This window comes from Hyla sarda, chromosome 4, assembly GCF_029499605.1.
Source record: "Hyla sarda isolate aHylSar1 chromosome 4, aHylSar1.hap1, whole genome shotgun sequence".
In the NCBI taxonomy this organism is placed as follows: Eukaryota; Metazoa; Chordata; class Amphibia; order Anura; family Hylidae; genus Hyla; species Hyla sarda.
In genome coordinates, this window is record NC_079192.1 from 122,298,865 (window position 1) to 122,310,992 (window position 12,128).

A 12,128-nucleotide genomic window follows, 5' to 3' on the forward strand; every position below is an offset into this window, starting at 1 on the left:
CCTCCCATAGACTTGCGTTGAGGGGTCGTGACGTCACGAGTCTTGGGCGCTGCACCCAACGCTCTAAACAAACACCCAGTGCAGCAAGGAGAACAAGGGGGTCCCCAGCGGCGGGACCCGCGGGAACAGACATCTTATCCCCTATCCTTTGGATAGATTATAAGATGTCTAGTACCCCTTTAAGTTGAAATCTTGGGTGAGTTCCCACACTTTTTTTCCCCAGGACTTGACCCCTGGGGACAACATCTCACTTTGCTGGTGCTCCATTCAAGCGCTATCTATTATACCACTGTTTCCCAACCAGGGTGCCTCCAGGTGTTGCAAAACTACAACTCCCAGCATGCATGGACAGCCAAAGGCTGTCCAGACATGCTGGGAGTTGTAGTCTTGCAACATCTGGAGGCATACCGGTTGTGAAACACTGTAATGTACTATGCCTGCTCTAGTGGTGGCTGCAGACAAGCCGAATGTATTCGTTTAACATGAAGAGTATGCAGGTGTTTTGGGGCTCAGAAAAAAATTAGGTCCTGTTGCATTTAAGATATATTGCAAAATTATGAAATATTTGCTAAAACCAGCTTTTCATCTGCCAGTCTTAGCAACATATGCAAAGTTTTTTTATGAGAGGCGCCAGCCTCAGAAATCTAAGCCAGCTTGGAGCTGGCATAGACTTTTATGGCATTTTACACCACTTTGCAGGTATATTTGTAATAGATGTGTTGCATGTGGAGGCCACACCTCCTTTGGCAAAGCGACACCCCCAGTTGCAAAATGGGGGTTTGCGTAAAATTCTTTTTGATTTTTAATAGTCTGTGCCTGGCCCAAACATTAAAGGAGTAGTCCTGTCCTGAAAAACTAATCCCCTATCCTAAGGATAGGGAATAAGTTACAGATAGTGGGGGATCCGACCACAGGGACCCCCTGCATACTCCTGTACAGGGCCCTGGCTGTCCACGGGAAGGGGGCGTGTCGACCACTTCAAAAAGTGGCGGCTGACACGCCCCCTCAATACAACTCTGTGGCAGAGCCGGGCCGCTGCCTTCGGCAATCTCCGGCTCTGCCATAGCGCTGTATTGAGAGAGCGTGGTGGGTCCCAGTAGTCGGACCCTCCGCTATCTGAAACTTATCCCCTATCCCTAGGATAGGGGATTCGTTTTTCAGGACTGGACTATTCCTTTAACACACGTGTCATATTTCTCAGAGATTTCTCTATACATGCACAGTAATTGTATCAGAAGTGCATTTGGGAACACATTTTTCTATGTTGATCTCACTAGGATCATGTATATACAGGAGTGTATATACTCTATCAGGACTGTATATACTTCTGTGGTTCTAGAGGTGGACGGCTCGTAGCCTAAAATCTGGTGTCCAGCTGTTCCTCCTCTGCTGGTTGGCAGTATTATTGTTTCCTACACATCTTTTTGGGTGCACTCTTTCTTATCTGGTGTTTTTTATTTGATTAAATAAATATTGTATTTTAGCGACACCTCTTTCTTTCTATTAGACTTCCAAACTACTCCTTTAATCCCCTCCCCCCCCCCTACTGTGTTTAAAGGCTTGACATTTACTTTTAGGATAGTAGCCTAGTGAGATATTAAGTAGCTATAAAGCGTAAGCCTATAGTTCAGCAGTTCTGTCGGGTGTTACTTTCTAAATGTGAATTTCCTTCCCCAGAAAAAAATCTCCATAGTATGGCGGTGTCCTGCAGTGGCCACTAGGTATTTGCTTTCTTTATGGAAGTGCCTAGTTCCTATCCCATCAGTGCTGTCAATTATAAAGTTTTGTAACATCAAAGGGGTTTTCCAGACACATTTTATTGATAGCCTTCAGGATAGGTCATTAATATTTGACCGGTGGAGCACCAACACCCAGCACTTAGCTGTTTTTCAGAGCTGTGCTGCCATACATAGTGAGTAGTGATGAGCGGCATTGCCCATATTCGAATTTGCGATATTTCGCGAATATATAGACAAATATTTGTCCTATATCCACAAATTTAGCGTATTCGTTATATTCGCATATACGAATATTTGCATATTCGCGTATTCGAGGAAGAAAACAGTGAGGGGGTGGGCAACTTTACTATTGGTCGCTAGGGATGTTGTTGATAACCTCTGACAAGGGTATTTGCATCATTCTAAATTGCCCACAAGTGAAAAGAAGGAATATGCGAACATTCACATATGCGAATATGCGCATATGCGGAAAAAGTGAATATTCGTAATTTCAAATATATAGCGAATATATTCGCAATATTTGCGAATTTGCGATATTCTCAATAAAAATTTGAAATGCAAATATTAGTGCCCAACACTAATAGTGAGAGAGCTGGAAGCAGCTGTTGGCTGCCCGGGCATGCTGGCAATTTTGCAGAATGAAGGTCCACCGTTTGAAGACCACTGGTCTGTAGAACTTCTTTAAATACACTTACAACAATTTTCAAAGCATTTCAAATAAAAAATTGTAGCAGTCAGCCACATTCATTGTAGAAAACAGAGATAATAGTATAAAAAATAGAATTGAATAAAAATTAAATATGCAACTGCCTGCCTTATTCATAGTAGAAAACAGGGATAATGGTAAAAAAAAATAGGACTGAATAAAAACCAGATACTATGAGTAGTATATAAAAGGAGTGCACAGTAGGTCAGTATAGAAAGATACTGAAAAGCTGGAATAGTTTCTCAGGAAACATTGATAATCTTATTGTAACCAAAATAATGACAGTAATTCCTAACGGGTGATGAATTCTTATATATGTCATTTATTTTCTACATCCCTCTCGTGATTTACAGGGTTAAAGTGTCATATTTACAGCGGAGACGCCTTTCTCAAAATGATCATATGTTTACAGTAACCACTTCCTATAGTTAATTGTTGTCTGCTCTTAGACGCATAGATCCTTCTATATAAATAGAAATAATGACACAGGACAGGAGAAATATGACATTGTAGACTCGGCTTTCCTGTCCTCTATGATTTCATCTATTCAGTTACCTGCTGCAGTTTGTTTTCCTAACTCGCTTCCTCAACTATTTATATGTTTGACAGGAAGTAAAGGGCCGGCCGTGGCTCGCGTGCATAAACTTTTCCAGGCTGAGAACGGTGAACACTTTAACGTTTCTTTGGCCAGCGAGTGGGTCCAGGGTAAGTGAGAACATTTCCAACGAGTATGAAAACAACACCGGACTTCCTTAGCAGATATGTAATGGCTCATTGATAATCTGAATGATTTTTTTCTGTCTGACAAATCTGGTGCTAGTTGTTATGCCGCACATTTCAAGTCAGCGAAACCACAGTTTTCACATAAACTTCCCAGATTTTCCTTTCATCGTCCGTCATTGGCTCTCTGCTGGTTGAGGTTAGCGATGTCTTGTCGGGAACACTCGGATCATTTATCTAGGAACCTTTTGGATATCTGCAGAGAAGGCCAGGCAGTCATGTAGTTTCCTTCAGACAGGACATGAAGAATGTATGAGCTTCTAGATGGCAGGCACAGACCTCCCATTTAACTCACTTGCTCTATTTGCTGATCTTGGCTTACTGCAGTTTTGGCATTCGCCGGACGCCAACAGCACACGTACTGTCCTAATTTCATTATAGCGGCGATTTATTTCACAACCTGAGTGTCACTTGCTATTTTTGACTGAGAAAAAAAAAAATCTGTGTTTTCCTTGGCACCCGATACCTTTTTTTTTTTTTTTATTAAAGGGAACCAATCATTATATTTTACCCTATATAATGCTTGGCAAAGCGTTATATAGGGTAAAATTGTTGTCCTCACCATCCCCGGGGGACGCTCCTGCCCCCAGGGATGGTGAAGATATGAAGTTATAAACTGGTCACCGCCGCCGCCGTAAGTAGTCACCTGGGCGGGGAGCTCCTCTCACCAACTCCCGTTCTTCGGCCGGGAGCGACGCCCCCTCCGCTTGATTGATGGGCTGCGTCATTGTTCCGCTCACTGAACAGACAGAGCAGAGCGATGACGCTGCCCATCAATCAAGCGGAGGGGGCGTCGCTCCCGGCCGAAGAACGGGAGTAGGGGAGAAGAGCTCCCCGCCCAGGTGACTACTTACGGCGGCGGCGGTGACTAGTTTATAACTTCATATCTTCACCATCCCTGGGGGCAGGAGCGTCCCCCGGGAATGGTGAAAATAAAGATTTTACCCTATATAACGCTTTGCCAAGTGTTATATAGGGTAAAATCTGATGATTGGTTCCCTTTAATATCTCTGAATAAGGGACTGAACATTAATCTGGATAAAGGCAAAGCTTTACATAACCCATCTCCTTATACTAGGCTACTGATCCTGGACACGTGAGACATAATACACCTTACATGTCACCTAATGATGCATCGGCTGTCAGGACACCTATAAAATGCTTTAACAGATAAATATATTAAGTGACCTCAGAAAACCTATTCTCAACTGCATTAGCAATGTATTTTCATCTGTCTTATGGATGTAAGGCAGAAGATATGTGACCATCATAATACAATTAAGCAAGAAACATTCTAGCACTAAAATCACATGTGCAAACAGGATAGAGAGCTGTCAGCCAAATACGAGTTTGGCTGGCAGCCATCTTTCCCAACCCTATATAAACATATATGCTTTGATCGGTTTATTTCAGAAGGTGAACAGGGATAAGCTGCACTCAGTAACCTTTAGCAGCAGCTTATCTCCCGTGGGAAAAAAGGGATGCTGTTGAAAGCATGTACAATCCTTCTTTCAAATAATGTTTGCCATGGGGAGGAATTGCCGATCTTGCCAGACTGGACACTTTAATCTGTCAGTAATCTAATGTATATGGCCATCTTTATCATGAAGCTCATGGCTCACGCCCTAACCTTCCCATCCCATTGGGTGTAAGATTCTACACCGGGACTCCGGATATAAATAAATGTTTTCAAATCAACGGGTGCCAGAAAGTTATTCCGATTTGTAAATTACCTAGATTTAAAAATCTTAAGTCTTCCAGTACTTATCAGCTGCTTTATACTACATAGGAAGTTGTGTAGTTATTTTCAGTCCGACCACTGTGCTCTATGGGGACTCCTCTGTCCGTGTCGTGAACTGTCCAGAGTAGGATAGGTTTGCTATGGGGATTTGCCTCTGCTCTGGACAGTTCCTGACATGGACAGAGGTGTCAGCAGAGAGCACTGTGGTCAGACTGAAAAGAACTACACAGCATACAGCAGCTAATAAGTACTGGAAGGATTAAGATTTTTAAATAGTAGTAATTTACAAATCTGTTTAACTTTATGGCACCAGTTGATTTAAAAAAAACAGTTTTCCCCCTCTAGAGCAGTGGTCTTCAACCTGCGGACCTCCAGATGTTGCAAAACTACAACTCCCAGCATGCCCGGACAGCCAACGGCTGTCCGGGCATGCTGGGTGTTGTAGTTTTGCAACATCTGGAGGTCTGCAGGTTGAAGACCACTGCTCTAGAGTATCCTTTTAATAGGATCCTTGTGTCCCCTTATGTAGAAGAAGAATCTTTAACCCATACTCCATAGATAGCAGGCTCTGGGTACGACTTCAATCTTTGTAACCCATACAGCAATGTTTTCTAACCAGGGTGCCTCCAGCTGTTGCAAAACTACAACGGCCAGCATGCCTGGACAGCCAACGGCTTCCCTGGATGGAAAATACTGCTCTACAAAATAGCTACACATAAAGCTACAAGGCCTCCATATCCCACAATTACTTTTTTGTAGTGGGAAAGAAGACTACATAGTTATACAGTATATGCACGTTTTGACTGCTCACCTTCTATTAAGTCTGTAATACTTACAGCTGTTTTCTATATACTGCTACAAACTTCTCTATATTTCAGTGTTGTCATCCTGCTGGAAATCCTTTCATGCCTTTTCTTATTTAGTCTGTTATACTACTTGCACAAGTAATCTGTCTTGCATTTGATGTCTGTTGCGCTGTCTATATTCCAGATGTGGAATGGACGCAATGGTTCGACAAGTATGAAAGCACCCGATCCAGAGACTGGGAAAAGTTGTCGGAATTCCAGGCTCTCTATCCAGGCAAAATCTGCACCCATCCCATTGATATGCAGGTAATTATCAAGACGTATTTATTTAAGTAATACAATATTTCATGAAATAAAGGCAATTTATTGAGTAAATAAGGTAAGAAATAAAGTGAAAACTATTGACCAAATAAATCTGGATCTAGATTGTTCTTCAGCTGTAGTTCTCTTTCTGACAAAATGCAGTTTTGTAGCTTCATAAAAAGCAGAAATAACATGGTGTCCTAAAAGAACTGCTGATTTCTGGCTAAAGGGCTGGTAAGTGTTTTTTGACACAGTCCTACATAGGTACATATGGATTACCTGGTCACCCTACAGATTTAGAGAACATGTTCTCTTTTATTGCATTTACAGGTATATAAAACTATAACGTACACGTACTATCTTTCATTGATGATTAAAGGGGAACTCTGGTGGAAACAAAATGTTTTCAAACCAACTGATGCCAGAAAGTTACACAGATTTTGTAAATTAATTCTATTTAAAAATCTTAACCCTTCCAGTACTTATCAGCTGCTGTATACTACAGAGAAAATTGTGAAGTTCTTTCCAGTCTGACAACAGTGCTCTCTGCTGACACCTCTGTCCGTGTCAGGAACTGTCCAGATTAGAATCGTCCCCATAGCAAACCTCTCCTGCTCTGAACAGTTCCTGACACGGACAGAGGTGTCAGCAAAGAGCACTGTTGTCAGACTGGAAAGAACTTCACAAATTTCTCTGTAGTATTCAGCAGCTGATAAGTACTGGAAGGGTTAAGATGTTTAAATAGAATGAATTTACAAATCTGTGTAACTTTCTGGCACCAGTTGGTTTGAAATTTTTTTTTTTTGCCACCGGAGTTCCCCTTTAAACATAGCATCAAATCTGCAGCAAACACAGTACCCCATTTCAGTAGATTGGGCGGCTCATCTTGATATCCATTGTAGGTCTAAAGGCCATAGTACACGGAGTGCTTAGCGACCAAACAGGCTCATAATCATCCTCTCTAATAGGCCTATTGATCAGCTGGCGAATGAGTAAACACTTGTTCATCAGCTGATTGCATTAACCTGAAAAAAATCCCAATTCGCTGGCTGCAGATTGTCCTGTGACTGTGATATGCAGCCCAAAATAATTATAGAAATTAAAAGGGTATTCCGGCCAAAGTATAGGAAATAAGATGTCTGATCATGGGGGACCCGCCGCTGGGATCCCACGTGATTTCTGTGCAGCACCCGCATTCTATATGGGGCTGCAGCTTCAGTCTCGGAAACTTCTGTGTTTCTGGGACTGGAGATGTGACGTCACGCTTCGCTCTCTCGTGACGTCACACCACACCCCCTCCATTCATGTCTATGGGAGGGGGCGTGATGCCCCTTTTGGATAGGGGATAAGATGTTTTTGGCCAGAATACCCCTTTAAGAGCCACACAAGTGACCCACCGATCATTTGTGCACAACTGCCTGCCTAAAAAACAGAGCAATGTAATAGGATTGTTAAAGAAGCATTGATCTTTTTTGCCTGACTAGCACTTGGCAGCCCATTTCCAAAAATACTAAACCTCCCATAGTAGCAACTATGATTTACAAGTGATGTCTTCTCTGATCAGAGTCATTCACTTTTCACTTTCTTCTCAAACATTTTAGGCTTCTTTTTCCAGCACAATGCCCATCTCTTAACAAATTCCCCGTGTGTATTACCCCACACAGTAATAGTGTCTGCTTTGTGTCCCCATATAATAGTTAGGCTCCCTCTGTGTCCTCATATAGTTGGAGGTGCCCATACAGCTCCCATATAGCAGTAGGTTGCCTCCTTTCTGAAGTAGGCCCCCTCTGTGCCCCCTTTTAGTTGTAAGCCCACCGACTGCTTCCATATAGTAGTAGACAGTCTCCATTCTGCCCCATACAGTAGTAGGCCCCCTTTGTGTGCCCATGCTGCCTCCATATAGTTGTACGCCCCAACAAAGCCCCCATAGCAGAAGGTAACCGGTCCAGAGGAGCAGTTGAGCAGCAAAGCTGACAAAGTACTTACCTTCACAGCAGCCCAATGCCCATGCTTCTCCTCTGCTGTCCTCCTGCTCCACTCCTCAGGGCCTTGAAGTCAGCTACAACCAGCGGCCACTGCCCACTTCTCTTAAAGTGCATAATAATTACTATATTTTCTTAATAAAAATGTTTCTATATTTTTTCTATAAAATATATTTCTATGTAAAAAAAAAAAAAAAAACTAGATTATATGAATTACAAACATCAAATTTAAGCCAAATGCACAAAATAAAAATAATGATAATATATATTTGTAAATTGCTTTCAATTAAAATAATATTCCTTGCCATAGGTTTGGTTTTGCTGCCTGCCTCTGTAGTTAACAAAACAACAGGTTTGACACCCAAGACCGCCAGCTTCTCATTACTGACCATAAATACAACCGCATGCTGCGTATACAATTACAACCCTTTCTGTGATCACAGGCAGCATCTTAAGCTCATTTTCAATGTCTGGGTTTGCTACCAAAGGTATAATGAGGCCAGCAATGTAGACAGCACTGCCGAGGGAGCAGAAGCGTCTACATTCACTTCTCACTAGGCAGGGGATTAGGTGGAATGTCATCAAACAACCCCACAGTGAGAGGATTTGTTAGATTGTTTCATTTAACATCAGGGGAGCAAAATACCAGCTTATAACATACATTTTTTTATCAGACAAAGGCCACATTATGAGTCTATGAAAACCTCAGCAAATTCATTGTGGGGTTTTTCAAAAATATTGGAACGCATTAACCAAGGTGTTTTGTTTGAATAACTACTTCACCAGTGCACACCTAGTGGTGAACTATGGAATGGACATTTTATGTTCTTGTACTGTTTGCATATTTGTAAGGTCATGTCTGCAAATCTGGTATCAGGGAACACTGGTTTGTCCTTGCAACAAATACACATAGGACTGCAGCTTCCAATACAAACCCCTGCCCCTCGTATTGTCTAGCCCCTGTCTTTGACACCAGTTAAAATGCCTATGCTATGCTAACCTATATCATATAGTATGAGAGACTCATGTGCTCACATTTTGTGGCCTCTATCCAGTTTTGTCAACATTGTATACTTAGAACATGTGATATTGTTGCCATCTGTAACCTGCATTCTTTCACATACAGGTCACTACCATTGATGGGGTCAGTATACCAGCACAAGTCATCTACAAAGGAGGCCACGATTATAGGTTTCAATGCCGCCAGAACAACCAGGTTCATGCACAGTGCCCAAACTACAAAGTCCGCTTTCTTTGTGGAAAGCCAGGTAGTTATACTCAAAACTCAAAATCTTTCCTATGTTCACAGTATGAAGACATGTGATTGGCATTAAAATTTACCACATTTTATTGTACATGACTCCAAGAAAGTAGTGTTTCCTTTCAGCCACCAGAGACATTGCTCTTTCCACACCAAGACCTTTAAAGGGGTTCTCCGCCCCTAGACATCTTATGCCCTATCCAAAACATAGGGATAAGATTTCTGATTGCTGGAGTCCCGCCGCTGAGGACCCCTACAATCTCCCTGCTGCACCCGGCATTGGGTGCAGCACCAGAGGCTTGTGACGGCCCCTCCCATAGACATGAATGGAGGGGGCGTGGCGTTACGTCACAAGAGAGCATGGCGTTAAGTCACATCTCCATTCCCCTCCCATAGACATGAATGGAGGGGGCATGGCGTGACGTCACAAGGGAGCATGGCGTTACGTCACATGTCCAGTCCCCTCCCATAGACATGAATGGAGGGGGCGTGGCGTTACGTCACAAGGGAGCATGGCGTTAAGTCACATCTCCAGTCCCCTCCCATAGACGTGAATGGAGGGGGGTGGCGTGACGTCACAAGGGGGCATGGCATTACGTCCCATCTCCAGTCCCCTCCCATATACATGAGTGGAGGGGGCGTGGCATTACGTCACATCTCCAGTCCCAGAAACAAATAGCTGTCCGAGACTTTGCCCGGATAACCCCTTTAAGAGTTATCCTTTCCAAAGCTGAACAAAATGACATTATTATTTTTTATTTATTTATTATTATTGTTTTCTATAAAATAGGGTTGTGTCAATCAGAGTGAAATAGGTTCCCTTGACCCCATTCTGATTATTCCAATTCTCTAGTGTATTAGTCCAAGTATAAGAAAATATGTCTTCTGTTAACAGTAAAAAGGTTATTTATTCTATGTTTTACAGTGAAACCCAGACTAACAGTGACTGTTGATACCAATGTGAACAGCACCATCCTGCATCTAGCTGACAATGCCCAGTCGTGGAGGGCTGGTGATATCATTGTGGTGACCAGTACAGACTATAGCATGTACCAGGCTGAAGAGTTTAAAGTTCTCCCCTGCAGAGCTTGTGCCCCCAATCAAGTCAAAGTGGAAGGTAAAAATTTATATTTTTTTCAATAATATTAATAAATTTATAGATAGATGCTCCTAGGTATGAATGGGAAATATGGCTTTTAGTAATCGGTAAAGAGTATTTATGTGTCCTATATATAATTCATTCTGCATTCCATAATTCTAAAGCAGATGTAAGAAAGACATGTTTCCTCTCCCCTACACCTCACCACAACCACCACTATCACCACAACCTTCCTAGAATATAGTGAGGTCTATATTTCCTATAATTCTCAGAGCATAGAGCAGTGTAAAGTCTCTGCAAACCACAAAAATAGCATGCAATGTAGCTCTGCTTGAGAAGGAAAGGCTCTGACTCTCTAAACCATCTATTAGAGGTAGTGTCCTGTAGGTGGCACTAGACAGACAGCTTTTGGAGGAGAACTACTTTGCATATTTTTTTCCCATGGAGCATTGCTTGGCCTATAACACTCATACAGTGGCAAAAAAGAATATAATGTTGCACCCACCCAATATGTAGTGGATCCAAATAAAGAGTCTTTATTTCGGAATGCAGCATACAAGCAAACACAGGTTCCACATGCCGGGCATGAGAGCAGCCACTCTCTGGATGCTGGGGCACACCAATGAATAGCAACTATGTGAATTAAAGCCACTTAGAAAGAAAATACAATGATTCACAAGAAAGATGAAAAATCGTTTCTTTCATTCAATTCTATAGGACCGTTTGCGTCAGGCTAAATTATCCATAGGGCTTCTCTTTGAAGCAGATAATTATGTCGATCCTCACCTACAGAGACCACCTGTTCGAGGCCAGCAAAGTTCAAACCCACAGGATTACCTCCATGGCATTCCGCCATATGAGAAATAAAATTTCATGGAAGTAATTCTGTGGGTATGAACTTTGCTGGCCTCGAACAGACAACGTCTCTGTAGGTGAGGACCAACATTGTTATCTTCTTCATGGATAATTAAGCTTGACGCAACCGGTCCTTTAGAATTTAATGAAAGGAACGATTTTTCATCTTTCTTGTCAATCATTGTATTTTCTAAGTGGTTTTAATTCACATTTGTGGTCGTTGCTATATGACTGAAATGCGTACAACCCTAGTACTAACCTAACAACCAACTGTAACCAATAATCTATCAACCTCAACTAAGCAGTCTGAAGTGTGCCATAACTGCGGCGTAAAGAATATGCCTGGAAAAGAGGGCATACCCTGTGGTAAGTGTGATGGAATGAAAAGAAGGGGGGGCGGGTGGGAGCGAAGAACCCACGGCGTCATTGAAGGGGGGAGAGCCGTGGGTTTTATAGTCATCCCGCTCCTCCCACAATTACAGGCCAGCTGCGCAGGCCTTTCCATTTGTGGTCGTTGCTACATGACTGAAATGCGTACAACCCTAGTACTAACCTAACAACCAACTGTAACCAATAATCTATCAACCTCAACTAAGCAGTTTGAAGTGTGCCATAACTGCGGCGTAAAGAATATGCCTGGAAAAGAGGGCAAAACCTGGATTTAAACAAACATTTGTTTATTGCAGATTACAACACAAGAGACTGGAATGCGCTAGCCATTTCTTTGCGAGGGTTAGGGAAATACTGCATGTAGCATCCGCATTTCCAACATCCTAATTTCATGATTACGTGGGCTGGGACCCCGTGCTTAGAATTGGCTGTAGCTGCGCCAATACGGAAGGAGTGACCGGATAAT

General features: G+C 42.5%; 1 protein-coding gene across 4 annotated transcripts in view; it reads left to right on the top strand.

Moving 5' to 3' along the window:
• Positions 1–12,128, top strand: part of CEMIP (cell migration inducing hyaluronidase 1) — a 130,609-nt gene that overhangs the window by 68,741 nt on the left and 49,740 nt on the right. For all 4 annotated transcript variants that reach the window (XM_056571973.1, XM_056571970.1, XM_056571972.1 and 1 more), the window contains exons 8-11: positions 3,055–3,150; positions 5,957–6,078; positions 9,184–9,325; positions 10,244–10,435. In XM_056571973.1, the coding sequence (XP_056427948.1) occupies positions 3,055–3,150; positions 5,957–6,078; positions 9,184–9,325; positions 10,244–10,435 (552 nt within the window). The remainder of the gene's footprint in view (positions 1–3,054; positions 3,151–5,956; positions 6,079–9,183; positions 9,326–10,243; positions 10,436–12,128) is intronic.